Here is a 24857-nt window from a genome sequence, read left to right as displayed (position 1 = left end):
GCCATCTATCATACCCTACCTGGTGGCTTCTGCATACAGCAAAATCTCACCTTTAAAAATCAAAAATTACGTGCTGCGTTGGCAGTTGCTATCTTGATATATTGCAGATCTAGCTGGGATTTTATCTACAATATCAAACCTGACAGATTGAAAGCTGTTCGGGGTCCTGTTATTTGTAAGGTGCATATACGACTTGCAAATAACGGGAGCAAGGCGGAGAACTGCCATCAAGATGCCTCCCCAAAAGCAGATGTACCAGAAGGATGAGGTCGTGCTGTGTTTCCACCATGACATTTTATACGATGCGAAGATCCTAGATTCGAGGCTGGAGAATCCAAAGGATAAAAGTAGCTTATACGAATATCGGGTTCATTACAAAGGCTGGAAAAATACGTACGTCACCCTCTGGAGTCTTTTCTATATTGACGGTACTTGTGATTTTCTCTGGGTTTCCTCGTTGCTCTACGGTTATTTTGTCTTTGAAAGTACCCGGTGCACCTTTTTTTGAAGGTGCTATTGTGCATGCTAAGGAACCATTGTTCAAATACACAAACTTGAGCTTGAGGCTTTTGGAAAAAAGGTTCAATATTTGACTGGATTGCGCATAGCTAACTCTACATAGATGGGATGATTGGGTTGCCCAAGATCGCCTTCGAAAATACAATGACGAAAATAGAGAACTCGCGGCAACTCTTCGGCGACAAGCGGAGGCAGCCATGCGGAGCAGGACAAAATCCGGGAAGAAAAAGGCTGCCGATGCGGCATCGCGAGCTAGCGAAGATCGGCCGTCTCGAAAACGGGGAAGAGAAACGGAGATTGAAACAGTATGTGCTTTCTCACTTGAAGGCACCTGTTAGTTGAATGATACTTACATTTAATTCTTAGGAGGAGGATTTTGACGCAAGGCCCACCATACGCATGCTTATGCCCGAGAGACTCAAAGAGTATCTTGTGGACGATTGGGAGTTTGTCACAAAAGACAAGAGTGTGGTTCCGCTACCAGCAAAATCGCCCGTAAACAGCGTACTTGATCGCTACCTACAAGAGGAGAAGAATAATAGCACTAGAAACAGCCAAGCCGAGCAGGACGTGCTTCAAGAAGTGGTGGATGGCCTTAAGAAATACTTTGACAAAACGCTTGGGAGAATTTTGCTCTATGCCCTCGAAAGGCGACAGTATGTTACAGAGCGGAAAAGATGGGAGTCGAACGCCCCTGGTTATGAAGGAAAAGGGGCTGCCGATGTGTATGGCGTGGAACATCTAACAAGAATGCTGTGTAAGTATACCCCGGCCACCATTATACAAAGCCCATCTCTTTGACCACTAATTTACTTAAGAGCTTAACCTCACTGACATATCCAGCACTTCTACCTGAACTCCTTGCCCAAACCAACCTTAGCCCACAGGCCACGAATCGACTACGCAGAGAACTAGTAGTATTCATGCAATGGCTCAGCAAACATGCGGATGAGCTTTTCACGGAAACTTACGAACCGCTCGACCGGGATTATGTCGAGGAGGTGGAAGAGCGGTATCGACAGACGGATGAACATACTGGCACGGCGACTGCTAGATTATTCAGCGACAGGCCTGCCGAGCGCTTTCTTTCTGGGTTTAGTAGAATGGGCAAGGGTAGGCTCGGTGGTGGGAACGGGGACGAAGGCGAGGATGATGAAGAGGAAGAAGATGAGGACGATGAAGAAGGTGACGAGGACGATGAGGAGGAGGATGATGACGATGATGATGAAGGCGAGGATGACGAAGACGAAGACGAAGAGGAAGAAGAAGCCGAGTCTGAGTAAGATGTGGTTTCTCACTTCCATGATTTCAGTACTAGTTGCTTTGTTTTGAATCATCACTTGCTGCTTTTTACGCTGTGTTGCAGGTGGTTTGATACGGATTGTGGAGATGTTTTGTTTTTGATATCTCCAAAATGGATCTGTAACAGTATTTCATGAGTATTCTGCCTCGCATTGCTGATTTATTTCGCTTTCCATTAAATAATAAATGCATTGACCGGGGTAAGTTTTCCTTGGGAAGCCTCAATAAGCCAGACAGGCTGAGGTTTCATTGGAATCAATTCCCGAGTCCACAGTCGAATATTTCGCACCAAAAAAAGCTCCACTTAGAGAAGCGCGAAATGCATAAGAGTCCAATTGACTTTAACCCGTTGGGTTTATGGGTCTCCTCGCGCACTCGGGTCCTTACTGCCACTTGATAGCACTTGATTTTGCACATTGCCCAGACGAGCTGTCACTACTATCCTAGCATCATCAACTGCAATCCTCGCAATGCGCTTTAATCGTGTTTTCCAGTCCGCTTCACGCCATTTCTCCCAATTACTTAATTCTTCCCGCGGTTCAATGCTGAGAGTAGCATACCCTTCTTTAATAATGTTATGGACTTCGCGGGGGTTGAGGTTTTTCTTCCTACTATTCCGGGCAGTTGGCGCCACGGAATCGGTTGTGGTACTCTCTTTGGACTTTTCGGGGAGGAAAAGAAGTGAATGAAAGTGAGTAGAGACATTGAGGAGGGTGGAAAGCGATTTTCCTGCGTCAAATTGCTTGTTGTCGTGATTGGTTTTGCCATTGGTAGTTTTAGCTGGTGCAGAGAATGCATGCTTGTAAACGTCGTGAAAACGAGAGAGGATAGGGCCTGCTTCAACCACTTTATAGAAGAGGTCATCGTAAGAGACGGGGTCGGGGAGGAAAGTATCACCAGCGGATATGCAGAAAGCGAGAAGGTTGACTGAATCTGTGACGAGGATATTGATGTTTGGATCGGTGGACAGGTCGGCGGAGTATGTGGTTAGGAAACGAGTTAAGGTGAGCAAGCCACGCCATAGTTCAGACCAGTGATATTGTAGGCGGATTTTGTTTGCTGAGACGTACGTTAAAAGACGGAGAATGGTGGAGATAACATGGCTAAGAGTAGTCGGTTAGTACAGGATTTCTGCATCGTTAGAGTGGCGCCCACCTGTAAAGAAAGACGTCAAGACTTCTGCGGAGGTTATGGCTGATTGTGTCGATCATTATATCAAGTATGACAGCTGCTAATACCCGGTCTCCGTTTACTAGTGGGAGATGAGGTGTTCGCTGTCGACATAGTCTTACGGTTCTCTTGTTTTCCTCGCTGCAAATTTGTTTGCATAAAACAGGATCCTCAACCAGGACTCGCAGAGATAACAAATTGACTTCAGCGTAGATAGACACTCGAGTTGATCGGTACGCGTGCTGCAGGAGATACGAAGTCAAAGACAGAAAACTTGAAAAAGGTGACTCTTCAGATCGTTTCTCAGGTGCGGTCAAAACGAGACAATGGGAAAAGAGTTTATTCGCGTTGATAAAGTCATATATAGCAAGTAATATTGCTGCCTCAAACGAGGGTCTAGGAGCGTATTAGCTCTGTTCGCGACATTGACGGGAAATGACCTTACAGTTCAGCGAAGCGTTCTTTCATTTCCTCGGCGGTAAGCGGTTGGATTTTGGACCTGCCAGCGAGCGCACCAAGGCCGAAGAAAGCTAAGGTACCACTCCAGGTCCATCCCTCGGGGAGATCGTCTTGGACCGCGACATAGGAGTTGCGTAAGATTGTGCAAGTGGTACCAACACCTCGTACGATTTTTAAAATGGTTGTCTCGTTGACAAAATCGTCAAGTCGTAGCTGATACGGGTTTTGAAATTCAAATTTATTGTAGTTGGCAAGAAGACCTAGTAATAGGAAAGGTTTGAAGATTTGCATAGGGTCATCAGAATCATGAACAAACTGTGTACTTTAGCGTTTAGCACCAAGATATGAACAGGAATTAGGCCAAACCAACCTTCATCAACGATGGAAACAAATCTCGATGCATAAAGTAAGAAATGAGTCCGGTTTTGTATGCACCGCTTGTCATTGCAATTGCCGCATCAACCGCCTTTAAGCGCAAATCAACTGCTTAACGTAAGTATAGATTCTACCATCAAATGTTTGTATGGACGTTGATGATACATACGATTCGCTCCATTTCGTATAATTCCATCTAAAACAGAGACGAACTCGGTAAAAACTTGGTCAACTTCATGTAAACCTGCAAGGATAGTAATGATATCTGCGCTTGGATTCGTATATTTTTTCGTCAAAACTCCTCCAAGGAACGTGGATAGCGTCTATTCAGTAAAATTTCAGTGAGACCATAGGGAAGTAGCTATCACCATGCTAGCTGCTCCATACCTCGAGAGCATGCTCGTTTACTGGTGGTTTCCTAGAAGCTGATTCCTGTACAGCACGGGAAAAGAGCCGCTGAGTTTGTGTCTAAAGAGGTCAGAGGCCTTGCGCCGGATGAAAGATTTCATCATAGATCATTAACTCAGAACATGCCTGAATATGTAACATCTCATCAGGGCTTATGCGGTTGAGCATTTCCGAGAGGGAAAACCTATCAGGCGGGAGAAGGAAAAACTCCCGCCAAAATCCTTCAGACGGGGCCGCATAGCCAGGATCCTGGTTCTTTCATTAGACAAACTCATGATCATGACAAGATATGGGTCTAGAACGTACAAAAAGTAGCTTCTCATAGAGCTGGACAATTTTGGGCTGGAACGTTTCGGGGCGAGTCTGTTGTGTTAAAGGGGAAGATTCCATGATTGAGTTGGCTCAGAGAAACGACGACGGAAAGCAGTTCCAGGCAAACGGTGCATCATCTCAAAGCCCAGGGATAGTTGACTCGCTGTCCTCAATCTCACTGTTCACATATCTCGTATCCCACCCACGCATCACCGCCTCACTGGCCGCATGCGGAAACAACCGCGGCTTATGTCATCATGGCGGCACGCGCTAGGTCCACCAATTAGAAATTTCGTGCGAAAGGTTGGCGTCTCGTAGGTCCTCCGTTTGAGTGCAGATGACAGGCTGCTACCATACGGAGTTGAACAAGCCGAGATTCGGAGAAATTTCCCGAGACTTGCAAACGTCCAGCTAACTAACTAGTTACTTAATTACGGCGCAACGATTCGACCCCGGAAACCGTGGGATTGTAGTTACGGACGAGAGCGAAAAGAGAACATCATGTCGAGCACTCCATAATTCCCAGTGGCCACTTAATACTCCGTATTACTTGCAAAGAAACAATTCAATGGACGAGGTCGAGAGTCAAATGACCGAAATCTCTCCGTTGAGCTGATTAAGTAAGCCCTGGGTCATCTGCAAGTCGACCACGCCACTCCGGCAGCATGAATTGAATAATATCGATGATGATTGGCTGCATGGGCCTTCCCATGATGATCGGCGCCACTTTTTGCCGTGGTGTTTCCGCCAATCTTGGCTTCGATGTGAGGGCAGAAACAAGTGACCATTGTGGTGTGCACTTCCACCTCTACTTTCCTGAATGACTTTACAACAATTGATTTTCATAGACCATTGTCTCTGCTGGCCTAGTCTCTTTAGCTGCTGGTTTAGAAATTCACCTCCTTTCTGCTAATCTTTCGCCTGCCATGTCTTTTATCCATAACCCGGTGACATCATCTATCAGGCTGTTCTTCAGAGATGCCAGCCGCCGAGGGTGCACACAGACCGCAAGGCCCTTTTCCTCTTGTCGACAGGCTTACCAATCGTCGAAACGTGAACTTCAGACTGCAACGGCCTACAGACCACAGACTCTAGTCGAGCCTTTCCCTCCCCGTAACGCCGGAACCCCCGACACATCCATCTCAAAGGCTATTCCTAGCTCGAGAGGCGCCGACCTGTCGCCAGATCCGCTAAATACAAAGGGCACCGATCGTTTCAAGAGCTACAGTCTCCCAGAAGCAGAAGCACAAAAGTCGCGATCCTTTTCATCTCCAGATTTTACGCCAGCAACAACCCCATCTCCGTCGACACAAGCCACGAAACCACGTCGAAGCAAATTGAGGCCACGGAAAGCGGCCATGATTCTTACGCCTGCTGCTATATCTCAACTACGCAACCTCCTGTCGCAGCCAGATCCCAAAATGATTCGCGTAGGTGTGAAGAACCGTGGCTGTTCGGGCCTCTCGTACAACTTGGAATTTGTTGAGAAACCAGCTCCCTTTGACGAAGTTGTGGAACAGGATGGGAATCAAAGTCCTCGTCGACAGTAAAGCATTGTTCAGTATAATTGGGAGCGAGATGGATTGGCAGGAAGATAAACTGGCCAGCCGGTTTGTGTTCAAGAACCCAAATATCAGTAAGTTTTTGCCTATCCATACCGTCGATGGAAAACTTGAGTAGGGCTAATAAAATCACATAGAGGATGAATGCGGCTGCGGCGAATCTTTCATGGTTTAATGGCGTTTGCTAATATTTCATATTATTGAGATGGCGTTACGGACGGACGGGTTTCTTTGGACATTTCGGGTTTGGAAAGATTTGGAATTGCTATGACTACAATTGCAAAAGGGCTTGTCTCCCAAATTCCCGACTCTTACTGTTTAGATGTTGCCATTATTAATGTTGACTTGGCGTCGTTGTTGATACATAGCATTTGAAACTTTCAGCGGCTTGTTAGACCACTGAATTGTCAATATCAAAATAATACTCGGCACATTTCCACTAGATGAGAGTCCCTTGTTAATTTTCAATCCTTTCTTGAGCCCATGGACACCTTCACGTGACCTATGGTTGGCGCGGGCGCGTGAATGATTGAGCCGAAGCAGTCTACTGGAAGCCCTTGAGAAACATTCGTAATATTGTTTGACCATTCTAACCTGCACCGTGATGGAACACTCATACGGCTTCAAATCCTCCCAAGCAAATTCCGGCCTCGTCGTTACAATCCGTTTTTCCGCTTCTGTCCCGGATATCTCTCTAGAAGTACCGAATCCCTCAACAACCACCATCGCCGGATTAAAACAATTGATTCGAGAAAAGCTACCGGCCGAACTAGCGAAAAGACGACTTCGACTAATCTATGCTGGACGAGCGCTTGAAGATGAAGTGGGGTTAGCCGCGAGCTTGAGGTTGGAGCTCGAGCCTGCAGACGTCAAGGGGAAGCGACCCATTCGCGGCGCAGAGGATACGGAAGCATTGCTGGCCCCAGAAAACAAATCAAAGAGGATATATATCCACTGTTCTATCGGTGATATCGTCCTATCTGAGGAGGAGCTAGAGAAAGAAGCACAGGAGTCGCACCTCCACTCTGCCCTATCCGACCATGACCAAACTCGCCCCTCCACATTCCCCTCCCCCATCCCAGCTCAAGAACAGATCCGAGATCCTACCACCGGACTGGCAACGGCCTCTACGACCACCCCTGCTCCGCGCGGCTTTGACCGCCTGCTATCCGCCGGCTTCACTGTCGTCGAAGTCTCCGCGCTGCGGTCGCAGTTCCTCGCGCTCCAGTCCCTCACGCATACGCCGGACACCATGCCCGCGGGCGAAGAGCTCCGCCGCCTCGAAGATCGATGGATGGATGAGGGATCCAACGAGGCGCTGCCCGGTGGCGGCGCGGGCGGTGACATGGCTGGTGGAAATGCGTTTGGGAACGTGAGCAGTGATGCTTCCGGCGTGCTGGATGATATGCTCTGGGGGTCGGTGATGGGGTTCTTCTGGCCTGTGGGGTGTGGTCTGTGGCTGCTGAGGGAAGAAGGAGTGTGGAGTTGGCGGAAGGGATTGGCTGTGTTTGTGGGAGTGTTGGTCAATTTTGGGTTTGGGGCAGTGAGGTGGATGAATTGATGCTTTTTTGGCAACTTTCTGTTGGATTGTATAAACTGACTAAGGAATACGGGATGGCATTAAGAGGCGTTATTAGATATGGTTTCTATATATGATACCCCGGTGGGACTATACAGAGGGCGTTCTTGCGTTGGACATAGAGGCGAATCCTTTGGATTGCCGAAGCGAAAATGGAATTAGTACACTCATACAAGGGTCGTTATGTGGTCTGGCGAAAGCCGCCCCAAAAGATATTCCCCATAACGCCTGATATCCGTTTAAATCATTCAATGGAACTTGCTGTAGATGACCGCAACGATTAGGAGGACGAGAACTGTGATAATGGCAATGGTGATTATCCGATTCGTAGCCATCCTAATACTGAGTTAGTGCCCGTAGGGGTGAGAATGGGGTGAATATTCAAGGGTAGTACTACCTACGTGCCATCCCCCGCAACGTCTTTACACTTCGATCAACGTATCCCTCGCTTTCCAGCAGGCCTGCCCTGGTATGCTCAATCGTCTGCCGTTGTACATTAAGATCTGCAAGCGTATTTCGACCAATATCCTCCGTTTCCAACGCTATTCTCTGGCTCTCCTGTAAACGAGCCGAGCTCCGGCCTAAACGTTCTGTGCCTGACAGGAGCTGTTGCCGTTGCTCGAGATGCTGATCATGGATGCTGCTGGGTTCGTCTCTGTACCTGTCGCCAAACAGGGCTTTCCGGTCATCCGAAAGGGACTTGAGTTTTCGCTTTACTTCGTCGATATCACTCAGGAAATTGCGGAACCGGGCGTTGACTTTGGACCGGGTTGCCGATGGGATGTTCTCCTTTTCTATACGCATTTGATCGAGCTACAAGCAATACAACCAAGTCAGTGACTGCCGATTGTCTTAATGTACGGGATAACCTTTGCTAACCAATTCGCTGGCTTCATCCAGCGCTCTTTCGGCCTGTCTTATGGAAGACTTCCGCTCTTCTCCAGTGGCTTCTGCAATCTGATCGAGTTTCTGGTTCAAGTCGGCCTGGACGAGTTTCAGTTCAGCTTCATAGCTGCTAAATAACTCAGAGCCGGCGTCTGTATCCAGAGGATTCGCCATCGTGCGCGATCGGAATGATTGTACTGATTGAGGTTGGCAGAGTGACGTGAGCCGCCGCGAATAAGTTCCCGTTGGATCACCACGGAGCCTGGGGAGCAATAGCCAAACAAAAGAGAGGTATCCGCGTTTATCGAGACGGTTTACACCTAATGGGATCCAAAACCGGCCAAGTAACGTTGTATGTCGCTGGAGGTTGTCGCCGGCTGCAGATGGAATCTGTCTGGAACGCCGTAAAGATAACGTAATCTTGCGACAGCCTCCACGATTCGGCTAAACCAGGTTGGGAGATATGTTGATCTTGGGGCCGGTTAAATGGACACCCCCGTTTGTTAAATGGACAATGAATCCAGCAACAAATGCAGCCCTTGAGGCCAATAAATGTCCAACATTCCAGTAACTATTGCTACCCTCCCTGCAATTGAGAATTCCTAAGCCTCGAAGTCCTATTACTAGCATTTATTCACGCCTCGATCATCGTGGCCTACTACGCCTAGTTATCGACTATGCTCCGAACGAGGATAAATAGATGATGGACTGTTCATTGGCAGCAGGTGCTATCGCGATGTATGACATCGAGTGGCTATTAAGAATTCAATGCGAGGATCCAGCTTCACGAATCCGGCACCCACTGGTTAAGCCTCATTGGAAGAGCGCCGAACTTAGGATTCAAACCCCTCAAGATGGGAGAACCATTTGACCATGTCAAGGACGCAGCATCACCTGGAGATAATCTTGATACTTCTCCCCTTCCACATATACAATGAACGCGGATATGCTGGACTGATGCAACAAGGCATTGGCGAATGTGCCCTTTGCTTCTTCGTGACTATGGAAAGCGCAGTCTTTAGTCTTGCTACTGAAATGCAACAGCTCCCCAAATCACTTGCTTCCTCTTGGCTGTCGGTTCTCCTGGGAAGGTACTCGGAAACGAGTATATGTATCTGCTCCCTCAGTTTTCCTTTCGCCTATCGCTCAGATCTCATCCTCGCATCCTCCTAACTTCTTGATGGCCCGTTGACCTGCTTAATATTTAGAAATATAAATCCCCGCTATATAATATTGATTAGTCCATTGTTACGTTTCCATATCACTTTATTACCACGTTTGGAAGATGTCCCAAACTACCGCCCCCTTACCTAGCCGTTCTCTGAGCGAGCCTCTGTATATATCGCCATTGGCTCAATATCTGGACCGCTTCAATCCCAAGTCGCCTCGAACGGCCGTGATAGAATCCGTGCCGGACCCGGAATCCTCAGTATCAGATGACCCCAAGGAGAATAGCATGAAGACAGAGGCTCTCTCGAAACGGATCGCAATCATCGGCGGCGGCATATCTGGGATTGCGGCATACTGGGCTTTGCGGAACACCGTCCATAATGTTGATCTTTTTGAGCAGACTAATGACCTTGGTGGTCTTACGCAACCGATTCGCGCTGGCACTGGTCTGAACACTGTACATGTTAATAAAGGTTTCATCAATTTCTTTTCTGGGGCCTCACGTAAGCGCTCCCTTTTCCATCGTCTATATCGACGGAAGCTGACTTTAGCAGCCAATTTGATAAACTTCATTCGATGTTTGAAAATATCTTGCATCAAAACATTGTGCAACTTTTCCGTCAAAAAGGTGAATAGCAACGTTTACTTTGATATGAGCTTCAATTCAGTCAGAGCGGTAGCTTCGCACCTGCATGATTGGTTGAGATTGGACGCTTGGAGATTGTATGTCGATATCTGGAGGTTTCACTACTTCTGCCGAGATCTTTTGAGGCGCAGAGCCGAAGGCGAAAACCATTTTCAACCACTAGTTGGAAGCAGACTTGCGATACGGGATACTGTTGGCAATTACTTAAACGAACATCGCTACTCAAGGATTTTCTTGGAGAACTATCTCCTGCCTATGGCCCAGGTTGTCTGGAACGTCCAATCCGAACAAGATCTTCGTGATCTCCCGGTCCAGCACTTTGTCAACTTTTTCTGGAGCTCTGGGTTCCTGACTTGGCCTCAAACTGCGTGGATTATCAAGCCAGACGATAAAGCTGAAAGAAAGATTAAGAAGCGCATTCGAACTTCGTTTAAGAATAGGAAAACTATTCACCTCAGGTCCAAAATAACGTCAGTGGAGGTGATCCGTGACAAAGACTCCTCAAAATTATCTGTCACGGCCCTTGGAGCTGGACATCTGTTATACGACTACGTTATCTTTGCAGTTCCTCCTGAAGAAGCTCTTCGTCTCCTGTCCACTGGAGCTTCACAGGAAGAACGGCAGATTTTAGGTGCTTTTGAAACCACTAAAACAGATACATGGCTGCATTCGGATTCGAGCGTAAGTTTCTGTTTTTATAAAATCTTCGCACTCACAAACTAACTCAAGGGCCATGCGTTAGTTTGTATCAACTGGAAAGACTTCGGCGTACATGAACTGGGCCGACCATACCGCGTTTCCGCAAGGAGATTTAAGTCCATATTGTGTAACGTATCGCCTAAACCACTTTGCCGCGAAAAATTGTCGTGAGAATGCCCTTTGCATCACGCTCAACCCAATTATCCACCCTGACGCGACCAAAACAGCCGCTCGATGGGAGCACAGGCGTCCACTGCTTACCGCACGAGGAATCGATGCCCTTACTAATCTTGACCAGATACAGAACACGGAGGGTCGACATCTATTATTCTGCGGTTCTTGGGCTGGCTATGGATTGCACGAGGATGGCGTTCGAAGCGCCTTTCGGCTCACAATGAAGCATTTTGGTGCCAAACTTCCATTTAAGTTTGAGAACTCGTTTGTGAACTATCCATATGTTCCGAAACTGACAATCCTAGATTGCATGGTAAGAACAGTTTTATGGGTATTGGATGTGCTGGTTTTTTCATGTGAGACTACCGTTTCTCATATTAAAGCTATTCCAAGTGCCGTGGCCCGCATGGTTGCATCTTAACTAAAGATTCCTTCTGATATGCGGCTGGCGATTATATATTCTGGAACTGCAGAAACAGGGTGGAATAGTAGAGTTTTGGACTGCCTTCAGTACGACTGCGGTAGCCAGGATACATCTTTCTAGACTTGGGCCTTTGATTTCCTAGGATACACTTATTCTTACAGGCGTTATGCATTAGGCTAGAGAATATTGTCTTCGAGGCAACGAGCTGTGTCAATGGAATAGTGTTATATTATGGAAAGAACAGCTCGCGTTGAATTAAGACTTATTTACTCAAGGCCTCCAAGTGACGCAGAGCAGAAAGTATTTTCGATCCTGGGTAAAGTATCGAAATGGCCAGCATCATAGTGCAAAGAAATGCAAATATGATTAAGACTCTTATGGTTCCATTGAACGAACCGTTGAAATCAGGAAATAAACCCCCCAGTCTCCTTTGACACAATATCAGCGCTCCTCTTAGCATCAATAAACAAGTCCTCGCATTCTGCAATATCCGCCTCTTCAATCCCACCGGGTCGTCCGTTCACCCGTGCAAGTATACTAGCGGGAGTGAGCAGCTGCAAAGCATATCGTAAGGCTGACCTTTGGGCCATGGGCGGCAACTTTATCCAAGGCGGCGTCGGTGATCCGGAGGCTCTCCGTCTTGGACGGAGGCGAAATGATGGTTTGATTTCATCTGGCTGTACTGATGGGTTGGGGATGATGAAGGAGGCGGGCCGAGGAGGTCGGGGGGGGATGCCGTGGGCGGCGACGATATCGCCGGTTCCGCGGACGACGGTGTGACCGCGGTTAGAGGCGAGGATGACGATGGGGGAGATGGTGGATTCGAGGGCACGGTTAAGGTAGGTGAAGCATTCGATGTCGAGCATGTGGACCTAGGTTGGTGTTAGGAGCGGGCTATTGAAGAGGGAGAGTGTATATGTGTGGGCGGAGAAGGCAACTTACTTCGTCAATGAAGAGGACGCCGGGGACTAGCTCGGCGACACCTTGGTCGATGTAGCGGTTGACGACTTTGTTGATTTCTTGCCGTAGTTTATCGGTGATCTCGGTCTTTTTCTGTTTCATCAACTGGCCCATCATGCTCATTATATCCTGGCCACCCTGTGGCCTGGCGTTTGCAACATCAAGATCGTGGAGCGTAACGTCTTGTACGATTTCTTTCTTCTTGTGCACTTCGCCCTTGGGAACCGGGACATATTCTTCAGCTTCTAAATCAAATTCTGTCGCGTATGCGTCAGAACGTCCGACTCGCTTGCAGGCACCGGTGTTTGCTTCGATGTAAATGACGTCTCCGACGACGACCTTCTCTTTCTGAATAGCTTCATATATGCTTGGATCTAGCCTTAACTTCTTAGTGCCTCGAGCTGATTTAAGTCCGATGATCAAATGGCTTATCGTTCGCCCATAGCCGCCTAATGGGTTTTCAGCTTCTTCCGGGGTGAGCTCCGTTACTTCGCCTTCGTAGACTTCCTTGGTCTCACGAACACGTAAACCTGCAAGGGGTTAGAGCGATGCAGCTATACACTCCGTCAATTTACGCACCGATTGCCCGGCGGAAGTTTTCCATTAGAGCTTCCGTCTTCTTGACCTCTGCTGAGAACACTTCGCTACCCACAATCGGACAGAAAGGCACTTTGGTTCCCAATTCTTGCGATACGGCGAGGGCTAAAGCTGTTTTTCCTGTCCCCGGTCCTCCGGCCAGCAAGACTGCGCGTCCAGCCATCTTTTTGGATTTGATCAGGTCTACGACGACACCACATGCCTAAAACCCATTAGATCAGTAGGAGTTTTCGGCTTATGCTTATGAGGAGCCCACTTCTCTAGCCGGAGTTTGGCCAACAAAACCACTGCTGGTATGTTCGGCAAAGCCATCTGGCCGCAATCCTAGCCCCTTGATGTGTGTATGTGCTGCTGTCCTGTTGTCCCGCGAATTGCCCTTGACCTCGCTGATCTGAACCATCCTGGGTTTGTACCGTCCGTAATCTGGACTGAATGTCCAGAGTTACAGGTGCTTGATTGGAGATTTCCGTGGGATGGGTGAAATTGCTAAAGTGAGATTCTCGTCCAGTAAATAAACCACGAACAGCGCCTTTCTGCAACCAAAATGCTATCTGGGTGTTTGGCTTCAAAGAGATCCAGCCATAACTTTTTGCGGCTGGCGCCTGATTGGCTGGAATGCACAAGCATGGATTAGCTCAGCCACTAGTCCTAATCGGGGTGAAGCTCAAAAAGAGAATCTTTCGATCTTCAAGACGAAGCAGCAGTCGAACAGGCGGCATTTCGGCCAATTCGACTCGTTTTTGCAGGAATATTTCACTTTAACCCTGCAATGCACATCTTATAACGCAGAATGATTTCTCCAGCAGTAGCCGGGTCGGCCAGATCGATCACATCCTTGTCCTCCCTCACCTCCGCTCTACACAACCTCTCCCTCACCTCGACACGATCCTTCTCTTCGACATGTCCCTCTCAAAAGACACGAATACTTCCCTCCTACATTCCTCCTTACCCATACGGCCCTAGGCGCATCTATAAGCAAGCCGATAGCGGACTGTACGGAGGCGCAACCATCCAATTCGGCAATAAAATCTCCAAAGGTAGAAATGAAGGGAAGACGAGGAGAACTTGGAAACCAAATATTCGCAAAGAGAAGATTTACAGTGAGGCGCTAGGAAAGTGGCTGGATCTTAAGGTGCAGCATCGAGTGCTACGAACAATTAAGAAAGTCGGTGGCTTGGATCAATATCTACTTGGTGAGAAGCCGGCCAGGATAAAGGAACTGGGCATATTCGGATGGCATTTACGATGGCAAGTCATGACTTCGAAAGCTATGAGGGAGCGATTCGAGAAGGAACGTCAAGAATTGGGCCTGGGGAAGCCAGAGACATTTGAGGAATTCCTCTCGCGATACACGATGGAGCAGCAGGTTCAGGCTGCTATAGAAGACCGAGCGCAGCGATCGGCCGAGTTGGCATCGGAACCAATCAAGGAATCCCTACCAGAGGCTCACGCAGAGGCTACCCCGAGTCCAACCCTTAATGTTGCTTGAGCCGACGTCGTCATCCAACCACATATATTTATCACGAATGTGGGATTGTCTGGACGGTGCGGCAAATTTTTACCCCATATCGTCTGAACAGCGAAACGGAGTTATGCTGGAATATGCGAGGCGAGGCTCACTCAAACTGTGGTGTGAACCATTTTTTTGTGTATATTAAACTACATGTACTAGAATGTTTGGCAGGGAATTGGGTACCGGCTTCTCTTTGACCTCAGAAGACTACTTGACCTGGTAGTCATACGTAGCAAAAATTCTGCTTGGGATTCGTCTTTATCTTCTTGTTTGGGGCTCGCTAGCATAACTAAGTGAGGCTCAAATCAGGGGATTGGAATGGCCACAAAAACACGAGCCTCCTTCAGAAAGATTGCAAGAGGTAAGAATTTATGTACAGACACACTTTCATCTAATCCCGGTTTCCAAACGTTACACAAAGCGACGAGGGCAATAATTGCTTGATTGTTGGCGGGAAACAACACGGCAGCGAGGTCATTGAGCTAAAGTTTAGTTCATCTCCGGTGTGAGAGCTGAGACAAAATTGGCCGAACAACAAATCCAAATGCCATTCATCACCACATCCAGGAGACCCCGATAGCTCTTGTCTCCCTCTTGCAGGTAGTGCGGCGTTCGCATCGATGGGAGAGTAAAGGGGGAAAACTTCTCGAGCACTACACACCACGACCATGCAGTTCGCTTTACCTCCGCGAAAGAGTTCGCATCCTCCCCTGTACTCTCGACCCTCGCAATCCTCAGCCCTACGACGTCGACAACTGAAGACCGCTGCTGTGCTTGGATTTGTGGTGATTTCGATTCTTCTTTTCATTTCACACTTATTTTCTTCTGGCTCCCAATCGACGTCGGTTGCCGGTGGACCAAAGGTTGTGCTGGTTACGGTCCTGGACGAGCAGAGCTTGAGTGATGGGTACATTCAACGGATTAAGCAGAATCGGGAGGACTATGCGAAACGACATGGTATGCTTCCTCGGAGTTTTCTTGTGATCTTGCCGCCTGTACTAGGTTTGTGGTTAAGCAATGGCTAATATGTTGGATAAGGCTATCTCAACTTCTTCGCCAGTACATCCGAATACGTCCCCGTCTTGAACGATGCTCCTCGAAGCTGGGCAAGTATTCCAGCCGTGCGCCATGCGATGACATTATATCCCGGGAGCACATATTTCTTCCACCTCTCCCCTCATGCTCTTATCATGAACCCTACCTTACCCCTTACCTCGCACGTCCTCGATTACAAGAAACTCGACTCGCTCATGATCAAGGATATCCCCGTTGTGCCACCAGACAGCGTGATCAAAAACGTTCAACCACCTGGCCGCAAAGGACGTCGATTTGATCATCACCCAAGATGGCGAGAATTTATGCCCCGGTAGCTTTGTCATTCGACGGGGGGAATGGGCGAAATTCTTTCTTGACGCTTGGTTCGATCCACTCTACAGACGCTATAACTTTGCCAAAGGAGAAACTCATGCTCTTGTACGTTCTTCCGTCTTTTACTTCTCCGCTTGAGTTGCTGTCATGATTCTAACCCGGAGCACCAAGGACCATATTGTGCAATGGCACCCGACCATCCTCGCTAAACTCGCCCTTGTCCCCCAACGTACGCTAAACGCGTATAGTCCCCAATCACAAAAGCCAAGTTCCGACGGCCTGTATCACGACGGTGACTTTCTCGTTCGGTTCAAAAGCTGCAAACCAGGCGCGGAATGCGAGAAGGAAATGGAGCCATTTTTCCAGGATTGGGCCAGAAAAACAGGAAATAATAAATAATGGGAAGGGGAAAAGACGATGGGGTTTTACAGAATTAAAACAATGATGAAGGGCGACCTTGTTACGTCTCTGAAATGATATGACTTCTTTTCTCTCACCCTTATCAGCAAAGAGACACTTGCTTGTTCTCTCGCTGTTATTACCATTTTTTCTTTATCTTTTTCCTTTTCTTTTTTGGGCTTGGGAATGCACCCTTTTTGTACACCATTGCCTGCTAATGGGTCTGTAGCAAGGCATAATTTTGCATCCGTTTTCGCATTTACTGATTGGCGGAGTTCTGGGTTGTATTAACCGGGTCTTCAAACTTGTTTCTTTCTGTCTTCCACCGAAGGCTACGATAATATACCGTCTCACCCAGTCCCATATTTAATGGAAGAGGATGATAGAGCAAACGACATAACAATATGAGGCCTTGAAGCAGCCATCAAGATCGATTCCCAGGGCAACACCAAATGCTATATTCTTAACTTTTCAAACCTTCTTTGTCTATTATACACCAATGAATCTCTGAACCCGTCACTATCATGGCAATAGAGCCTTTTTGCGTAAGGCTAGAGATAATTTTCATCTCTAGGGTCAATGTTACTAGGTTTCTTGTGTCTCACAAGCCTTCAGATCACCAAAGGCCTGGGAGCATGACGTATCTCTTCCGCTTGTACTTATCTCCAAATTCTCGTCTATATCTCCGTTCCTTTTGGCTAGCCCAGCGCATCATTGTTGCGGAACCAACGACAATGAACAGCAGCACACTCCAGTTCAATGAACTCACAAGGTAAACACCCAACCAGGCAATGACCTCAAAGAGATAATTTGGACAGGTAACCAGATTGAAGCCAAACCCGGAGGGTATTTTTCTCGTAGTGTCACCTTCTTTCCGAAGATTCCGTAGAGTGAGATGAGCGTTAAGATTGGCCAATTGGCCAAACACAAAGAGGGCAATGCCACTGTAGAGAAGGATTGGATTCGCCTTGGATCTAGCAGTCGGAGAGCCTGGAGCGAAAACCCAGTAGGCCAGATTGGCCCCGCCAAGAATCCAGTAGTGGGCGCTGTTGCGAATGATATAGCTCGCTGGCATGGTGGCGAGACTAAATCGATGAACGAAGACGGTTTCGATTTCACGTTTGACGAAGTGCAGCACTAACAGGAGGCAGGTGAAGCGCTGGAGGTCAGACGGAGCGGGGAGCGGGGTGGGACTCCGGTAGATGTATGGGCGGAGCACATAGAGTAGGAGAGGGTGCATGATCAAGGGGCCAAGGTATTCGACAAAGTAGACGGTGCGCCATGCGACTTGTGGCCCTATTGTTCGTAGAAAAAGAAGAATGGTTACTTTCGGATGGACGATACATCGGGAAACCGCGCTTACCAAGGTCTTTGACATAGATTACACTCTGGTTGCGAAGGCCTGTGGACTCAATCACGGTATCCTTGGTGTTCTTTATCAAGGTCCCGTCACTTGCTTTGGTGATTCTCAACCGGTGGAGTGAGAACTGGGCTTGTTGCGAGATGGCGGCGTACAAACTCGCGGCGGATGCATCTCTGTCAACTGAGATACTTTTGGGAAGCTTCCGTATCGGTTTCCCTATTTTTGACAGTTCAATTGTTACCACAAGGCCCGTCGTATGCGAAACCGTTGCATGCTGCGGATGACTGACATACCTCGAGACTTGATTTCAAGGACTATTTTCTGAGATGCCATGACGGGCTAAGAGTGCAGGGTTAATTGATTCGGTCCTAGACTCGGGGTGTCTTCTGCGACTATGCGTTTGAACAGTGCCCGAACGTCAAGCACACTTCCCTGGCCTTGTTTTCGAGCTGCCGATGAGCGAATCAAAGGTGCGTAGTTACAGACGAGGCTGAGCTCTGACCATAGTTAGTTATGACTAAGCACTATTGACCGGTCTCGTTCCGCCAGTGCGTCTTAGACTCTTAGAACGCTAACTAACTTAATTAGTTTGAAGAACTAACCACGTACTACTGTAGTTCTTCAGTCTTCAGTGTTCGGATTTCATCGCCCTCTTTTTGGGTGCGGCAAAGCGCATAGCAATGACGGAGGGCATATTCTGATAGGAGCCAATACTTCACAATCCAAGCACCCTGCTTCCGGCTCCAGTGCAGTTGAAGTTCATGAGAGGGCCTGCAGAGCTGGGTACTGCTCATGAAATGGCGGTTCAGCGATGCTACAGGGGTTACTACCCGCCTTCCATCAAGGCTTGAAAGAGTCGTCAAGGGAAATCTCGGGAGGTTGACATCAACATCGATCTGCAATGTCAACTAAAGCGATTCCGTGGATTTTAATCTTATTGTCAATCGTTCTGCAACGTTGTACGAACTTGTCCAGCTCAAGGTTACAAAACTGTTGCTATTTATATCACTCCAGCACCATTTTGTGTGTCACACATTAATCCATCTATCCGCGGTACTTTGTGAATATTCATATTTATGACATGCTGTGCCTACAAAAACACCAGTGACAGCTGTGTCAATGATGTATCTAGGGCTAACGGGAGCTATCATTTGTTGGCGATCGACCCGATTGGTTATCCCATCAGGTTTGCTAAGTTTTTGGATTTAAGAAATAGGAAAAGACATGGAAGACAAAAGGATGGGAAGATCTATGGCTAGCATACATACTGTGTACTATTGAATCTTTTCTTCTTTTTCCGGTTTTCCTGAGCGGTCAAGCATATATAGGCCTGATAGAGAAGGGTTTGTAGCTTCCTGGACCTAGATGGAGGTCCTCCGTAACTATGCTACATTCCCAGCCACCTTATCCGCTATGCAGAAACGAGTGATTACAGGCGTTTCTCCAACAATTTGACTCCAAAGAACACCGTTCTATGCCAATAATAATCCAAGATTTGGGAGAGGAGAAGGCGATGAATTTGATTAGTTAGTTAATTAATGGACGCATCAATCGAGTCTCGATAACCCCGCTGCACTCTTATGGCCGCACATCATCCAGCCTGGGACCGAGTCTTTCTTAGGCAGTGAGTTCTCGCGAGCGGCTGTGACCGATGGTGACTTTCTTGACATGCAGGAGAAAATTTTTGAGCCGACTCACCTGCTCAGCCATGTTGAGCCATATTCTGGAGAAGCCGAAAGGAGGTTCGACGAATCGTTCTGAACATCTCTTGAACGATCAACCAGCCCGGCCCCGCCCGACCAATGGATTGTCCTGTATTTCTCAAGAAGGTTGCTTCCTTTGGGCCATGGTAGCCTTGGTAGGGAATCCTCTTGGGCAAGACGTGTAGGGCTGAACGGGCTGCGGATTATCCCTGCATCTGGGTCACAGGGGAATCTTTAAGCGGAGCCCGGGGCGAGGATGTGCAGCAAAAGTCCGCATGTCTTCTCTTCGTTCCCCGGGACTAAGTTACCCAAGGCTGCGGCTAAGCGGGCTAGAATACGAACCCCGTGCTTTGTTTGAGGGGCCATATTCTTTTGGCCTGGCACGAAAGATTCCAAAGGAGGGAGGGTTCGGGGACCCCGAGCAAGCCTCCTGGCTTCGACGCCAGATTCTGGCCCCAACCCATGTCAATGCTCCTCGAAGCCTCTTAAGACCGCAGAGCAAAAAAGTTAATTCTACACGAAATACGAACAATTGATATGGCCCGCAGTTTTTTTCGGCCGTTGATGACGATATCTGGTGTGATGGACATGAATAGCGTGGGCTGACATGCGGAAACATTGTCGAGGATCCTTTGCGGTTTGCCCGCTTTCGTGTGCTATAATTAATCGGGAGGCCGCTTTATTAAAGAGAAGTGCTCCCTGATGGCTTGCAACTTCTTCTCACGCTGTCGATGTGCTCCATTTTTCGTTCTTTTATGCTATCTATCAAGAGCGCTGAATACCGGTAGGGCTTCTAAATCGGTTGTGGTTCCCAGGTCAGTACCTCTAATCCCTTTGCCATCGTGGTGAGGACCTGGCGCACCGGGTGATTTAGATGATTGCAGAAATGACATTGACAGTGGCTTCAGGAATAAAGCTGTGCTGCGTTTTGCGTACCCGAAACCATTTATCATTAGTTCTGAGATCTTTTGTGCTTCTTGTCCCCTTGACTCATTCGAAACGAGGCACTGCCCGTGAAGATGGGACAGGACTCGACTTCTCGCCGAAGCGTACTTGACGACTTTGGAAAATACTTCTCTCAGCTTAGCGGAATCGCCAATGGTGCTCTGCGCCCGATAGCTCCTGACTCTGGGTACCCCTCGCCGAGCATGGATTCTACCCCGGGGATTCTCCAGGACTTGGGAGAACTGGATGTCAAAGATGTAGGAACGGTGCTTGAGCTAGTTAAGAATATGGCTAGTGGTGCGCCAGTGGACGATAAAAGGTATATTATGGAAAGGGTTATCCAGGTTGGTCGAAAAGTACTCCTTAGAGAAGGATGACGCTAAATACTAGTAGCTGGCCTCATCGTTACCTACTGGATCTCGGAACGGCACTGCACTCACGAATTCTCTGCTAGGTCAACTTTGGAATGACTTGCCTCACCCGCCGGTATCGTGAGTTGATTTGGCGTGCCCCCTTTCGTTCATTGATTGACATTCCCTTCTAGATATTTGGGCCGGCAGTTTATTTATCGACAAGCTGATGGATCCTACAATGTATGACTGCCTAAGTTTATTTATACTCATGGACGCAATACTCATGATTACTGGTAGAACATCTATTGGCCTCAAGTCGGAATGGCAGGATCCACCTATGCCAGAAGCGTGCAGCCGAAATTGGTTCAACCTGTTTCACGTCCGGACCCGGGTTTATTATTTGATGGCCTCCTAGCCAGACGGAAATTTAGGGAGCACCAAACCAAGCTGTCGAGTATGCTCTTCTATCTAGCAGCTCTGATCATTCATGGTATGTTTCTGGTAGCGCCACAAGGTATTAACAAGTCTAACTTGCAATAGACATTTTCCGGACTGACCCTAAGGATCATTCTCGTAATCTCACATCTTCTTATTTAGATCTGTCTCCATTGTACGGGTGCAATCAGGAAGAGCAAGATCAAGTCAGAACCTTCAGAGATGGGAAGCTTAAGCCCGATTGCTTCTCCGAGAGACGAGTAGCTGGTTTCCCTCCTGGTGTTGGTGTTTTACTTGTTATGTTTAATCGGTTTCACAACCATGTTGTTCAGAACCTCGCGGCTATCAACGAAAATAACCGCTTTCGAAAACCGGATACTAATGACAAGGAAGCGTATGCGAAGTATGATAACGACCTTTTCCAGACGGGGCGTTTAATTACCTGCGGGCTCTATGTGAACATCATTTTGAAAGACTACGTTCGAACCATCCTCAATGTCAACCGAACGGACAGCGACTGGAGCCTTGACCCTAGATCAGACTTTAGGGAGTTTCTAAGCCACAAGCCTGTTGCAGAAGGGGGCGGCAACATGGTTGCGGCTGAATTCAATCTTGTCTATCGGTGGCACTCTTGCCTCTCAGACAGGGATGACCGCTGGATGCAAGACGTGTTCAGGGAGGTTTTCGACGGCAGGGACCCAAGTTCTGCCAGCACGATGGAGTTTCTACGAGGTGTTTCAAAGTGGGAGAGCTCTCTTCCCGACGACCCTATGCTCCGAACTTTTGCAAAACTTAAGCGGACATCCAATGGAAGTTATAATGACGACGAATTGGTTGAAATCTTAATAGAAAGCATCGAGGACTGTGCTGGGACTTTTGGGGCGAGGCATGTCCCCAAGGTTCTTCGACCTGTGGAAATCATGGGTATTCTTCAATCTCGATCGTGGAACCTATCTACCCTCAACGAATTCCGGAAGTATTTCAATCTCACGCCGCATAAAACATTTGAAGATATCAATTCAGATCCCGAGGTTGCAGAACAGTTGAGACACTTTTATGGCCATCCAGATAACGTTGAGATATACCCTGGGATTGTCGTTGAGGAAGCAAAGGTTCCTTTGGTGCCCGGAAGTGGGCTCTGTGCTAGCTTCACTATATCCCGAACGGTTCTTTCCGACGCTGTTGCTCTCGTGAGAGGAGATCGATTCTATACCGTTGACTATACCCCACAAAACCTTACAAACTGGGGTTATACCGAAGCAGGCCCCGATATGGCGGTCAATCACGGCCACCTATTCCATAAACTCATATTCCGTGCGTTCCCTAGTCATTTTAGGCCGGACTCGGTCTATGCGCATTTCCCATTTGTCGTGCCTACCGAGAACGAAAAGATTCTAAATGACTTGGGTATCGTTGATAAATATTCCTGGGCCAGGCCGGGCCCTATGCCCCATCCAACAATGATACATTCTTACAGCGCTTGCAAGTCGATTTTGAACAACAAGCTGGATTTCAAAGTCACCTGGGGCGATAAGATTAAATTTTTGATGAGACGTAGTCAGATCCCGTACGGAGCTAACTTTATGTTGTCCGGAGACGAATTCGTGCACGAGGAATCCCGTCAGATGATGAAGAAGGCTCTATATATCGACGACTGGCACAAGCAGGTCGGGGACTTTTATGAACGAATCACCCTGAAACTGTTGCATGCAAAATCACATCGAATTTCAGAAGTTAACCAGGTTGACATTGTTCGTGATGTCGCAAATCTAGCGCAGGTTCACTTCTGTTCAAATGTGTTTTTACTGCCGCTGAAAACAGAGGAAAATCCGCATGGCATTTTCACAGAGACTGAGCTCTACTCGATATTAGCCCTTGTCTTCAGTTGCATATTCTATGACGCCGACCCGGCCCAAAGCTTCAAGCTTCGGGAGATGTCTAGGAGTGCCACCCAGAAACTGGGACAACTTGTGATGTTGAATGTCCAGGTCATTTCGAAAACTGGTTTCATCGGGGGTATTATCGACAGATTACAAGCCAATGAGGCATTGGCGGACTATGGAATCCACATGATACGGCGTCTCCTGGAAACAAAGCTGCCAGCTGACGAACTTGTCTGGACGCATATTCTCCCCACAGCCGGGGGCATGGTTGCGAACCAAGGCCAGCTTTTCTCGCAATGTCTTGATTACTACCTATCACCGGAGGGCTCAAGCCACTTGCCAGAGATACGCAGATTGGCTCATTTGAACACGAAGGAAGCCGATGATCTTCTTCTAAGATAGTAAGTTGATTCTTGCGGGTAATTAATATACAAATAAACGATGCTGACAATGAAATCTAGCTTCTTGGAAGGAGCTCGAATGCGATCCACTGTAGCCTTGTTCCGGGACGTTGCTACCAATGTCACGGTCCAAGACCACGATAAAGAGCAAAGCTTGCAGACTGGACAACGAATACTCTGTAACTTGGTGAGTCCGCCAGCGCGTAACTTTAGTGATTACGGCTGACAATGATGATAGGTATCTGCATGCAAGGACCCAGAGGCTTTCCCCGAGCCCGACAAGGTCGATCTCACCCGCGATCTTGATTCGTATATCCACCTCGGATTAGGGCCTCATGAGTGCTTGGGGGCAGGGATGACTAAAGTGGCACTGACAACTATGCTAAAGGTTGTGGGTAAGCTTGAAAATCTTCGTCGTGCGCCGGGACCTCAAGGACAACTTAAGAAGATCCCTGGACCCGGCGGAATCACAGCGTACATGTCTGAAGACGAGAGTCGGCTGTCTCCATTCCCGACCACGATGAAGGTATTGTGGGACGGTGAGCTGCCAGCGGTTCCGCATTGATTGTGTATAGGAAGCCCGGTAGTAAAATCTTGTGGCTATGTAATATAATACAGCTTTTGAATGCAAGTTTCGTAGTGAATATCAATTTCCCCAGAGTGAATCCCGCAAGTTGATCTCAAATTCAACGGCGGTCCGGAGGATAGAAAGTCCGCGCCGATGGGGCGTGTAAAGCCAGTTGCTGATTGGCTGGAATAACATCATGGAAACTCAGCAATTGATGGAAGTTCCCTCCCCATGCTTTGAACTTAGTTGCTCCAACACTTTTCTAACCACCGCCGAGCTCCCGACTTTCATTCCCTCCATCTCCCTCCTTGACTCAAATCACCAGTACAAACACGCTGAAACCGATTCTGAAAGCTTAGGAGCCTACAACCTGCACTTGTACGCTTCCTATCACGTCTATCAGTTGCCATTCAGTTGTATCTGGATCGTTTTCAAGATCATCCGAGTTACATCACCCCTCCCGTATCAACCGACCCCGTCGCTCGCATTTTATCGCCCCATTCCATTTTTAGAAGACTTACCAAATAATTGAGGTAAGCTGGCTATCTCTTTGGCTTCACCTGTCTTTGAGTTTTTTTATTTTATGCGACTTGGATAAAGGGAGCTTGTTTGGCTGATATCACGCTTTGTGGCGATCCGTCAGTGCTGTTGGGAGAGTTGCAACTGTGACCCAGCCTCTTCACAT

General features: G+C 48.0%; 11 protein-coding genes across 11 annotated transcripts; 7 read left to right on the top strand and 4 right to left on the bottom strand.

The window, feature by feature from the left end:
- Window positions 1–232: 232 nt before the first annotated feature.
- On the top strand, window positions 233–1802 carry UREG_05126 (uncharacterized protein; the record flags this gene model as incomplete). Its single annotated transcript, XM_002584391.1, has 4 exons — window positions 233–393; window positions 623–824; window positions 886–1276; window positions 1363–1802. 4 exons carry the CDS (start codon window positions 233–235, stop codon window positions 1800–1802), a joined length of 1194 nt encoding a protein of 397 aa, XP_002584437.1.
- A 374-nt stretch (window positions 1803–2176) lies between these two features.
- On the bottom strand, window positions 2177–4623 carry UREG_05125 (uncharacterized protein; the record flags this gene model as incomplete). Its single annotated transcript, XM_002584390.1, has 6 exons — window positions 2177–2924; window positions 3437–3765; window positions 3821–3933; window positions 3995–4148; window positions 4213–4257; window positions 4540–4623. 6 exons carry the CDS (start codon window positions 4621–4623, stop codon window positions 2177–2179), a joined length of 1473 nt encoding a protein of 490 aa, XP_002584436.1.
- A 635-nt stretch (window positions 4624–5258) lies between these two features.
- Window positions 5259–6095, top strand: UREG_05124 (uncharacterized protein; the record flags this gene model as incomplete). The annotated part of the gene is made up of 2 exons (XM_002584389.1): window positions 5259–5309; window positions 5394–6095. The coding sequence occupies 2 exons, from the start codon at window positions 5259–5261 to the stop codon at window positions 6093–6095; spliced, it is 753 nt and encodes a 250-aa protein (XP_002584435.1).
- Window positions 6096–6711: 616 nt separating this feature from the next.
- On the top strand, window positions 6712–7668 carry UREG_05123 (uncharacterized protein; the record flags this gene model as incomplete). Its single annotated transcript, XM_002584388.1, has 1 exon — window positions 6712–7668. One exon carries the CDS (start codon window positions 6712–6714, stop codon window positions 7666–7668), a length of 957 nt encoding a protein of 318 aa, XP_002584434.1.
- A 266-nt stretch (window positions 7669–7934) lies between these two features.
- Window positions 7935–8745, bottom strand: UREG_05122 (uncharacterized protein; the record flags this gene model as incomplete). Its single annotated transcript, XM_002584387.1, has 3 exons — window positions 7935–8022; window positions 8084–8499; window positions 8566–8745. The coding sequence occupies 3 exons, from the start codon at window positions 8743–8745 to the stop codon at window positions 7935–7937; spliced, it is 684 nt and encodes a 227-aa protein (XP_002584433.1).
- Window positions 8746–9856: 1111 nt separating this feature from the next.
- UREG_05121 (uncharacterized protein) lies at window positions 9857–11484 on the top strand (the record flags this gene model as incomplete). The annotated part of the gene is made up of 4 exons (XM_002584386.1): window positions 9857–10244; window positions 10296–11068; window positions 11130–11155; window positions 11391–11484. 4 exons carry the CDS (start codon window positions 9857–9859, stop codon window positions 11482–11484), a joined length of 1281 nt encoding a protein of 426 aa, XP_002584432.1.
- A 604-nt stretch (window positions 11485–12088) lies between these two features.
- Window positions 12089–13404, bottom strand: UREG_05120 (uncharacterized protein; the record flags this gene model as incomplete). Its single annotated transcript, XM_002584385.1, has 3 exons — window positions 12089–12556; window positions 12627–13174; window positions 13224–13404. The coding sequence occupies 3 exons, from the start codon at window positions 13402–13404 to the stop codon at window positions 12089–12091; spliced, it is 1197 nt and encodes a 398-aa protein (XP_002584431.1).
- A 627-nt stretch (window positions 13405–14031) lies between these two features.
- Window positions 14032–14730, top strand: UREG_05119 (uncharacterized protein; the record flags this gene model as incomplete). The annotated part of the gene is made up of 1 exon (XM_002584384.1): window positions 14032–14730. One exon carries the CDS (start codon window positions 14032–14034, stop codon window positions 14728–14730), a length of 699 nt encoding a protein of 232 aa, XP_002584430.1.
- Window positions 14731–15422: 692 nt separating this feature from the next.
- On the top strand, window positions 15423–16124 carry UREG_05118 (uncharacterized protein; the record flags this gene model as incomplete). The annotated part of the gene is made up of 2 exons (XM_002584383.1): window positions 15423–15711; window positions 15793–16124. 2 exons carry the CDS (start codon window positions 15423–15425, stop codon window positions 16122–16124), a joined length of 621 nt encoding a protein of 206 aa, XP_002584429.1.
- A 1013-nt stretch (window positions 16125–17137) lies between these two features.
- Window positions 17138–18217, bottom strand: UREG_05117 (uncharacterized protein; the record flags this gene model as incomplete). Its single annotated transcript, XM_002584382.1, has 3 exons — window positions 17138–17817; window positions 17885–18100; window positions 18178–18217. 3 exons carry the CDS (start codon window positions 18215–18217, stop codon window positions 17138–17140), a joined length of 936 nt encoding a protein of 311 aa, XP_002584428.1.
- A 2389-nt stretch (window positions 18218–20606) lies between these two features.
- UREG_05116 (uncharacterized protein) lies at window positions 20607–24338 on the top strand (the record flags this gene model as incomplete). Its single annotated transcript, XM_002584381.1, has 8 exons — window positions 20607–20876; window positions 20926–21023; window positions 21077–21125; window positions 21183–21375; window positions 21483–23604; window positions 23665–23791; window positions 23843–24143; window positions 24223–24338. The coding sequence occupies 8 exons, from the start codon at window positions 20607–20609 to the stop codon at window positions 24336–24338; spliced, it is 3276 nt and encodes a 1091-aa protein (XP_002584427.1).
- Window positions 24339–24857: the final 519 nt, after the last annotated feature.

Source organism: Uncinocarpus reesii, genomic scaffold (genome assembly GCF_000003515.1).
Source record: "Uncinocarpus reesii 1704 scaffold_3 genomic scaffold, whole genome shotgun sequence".
In the NCBI taxonomy this organism is placed as follows: domain Eukaryota; kingdom Fungi; phylum Ascomycota; class Eurotiomycetes; order Onygenales; family Onygenaceae; genus Uncinocarpus; species Uncinocarpus reesii.
Note: the sequence above shows the minus strand (reverse complement) of the source record. Positions and strands in the feature narration are given on the sequence as shown.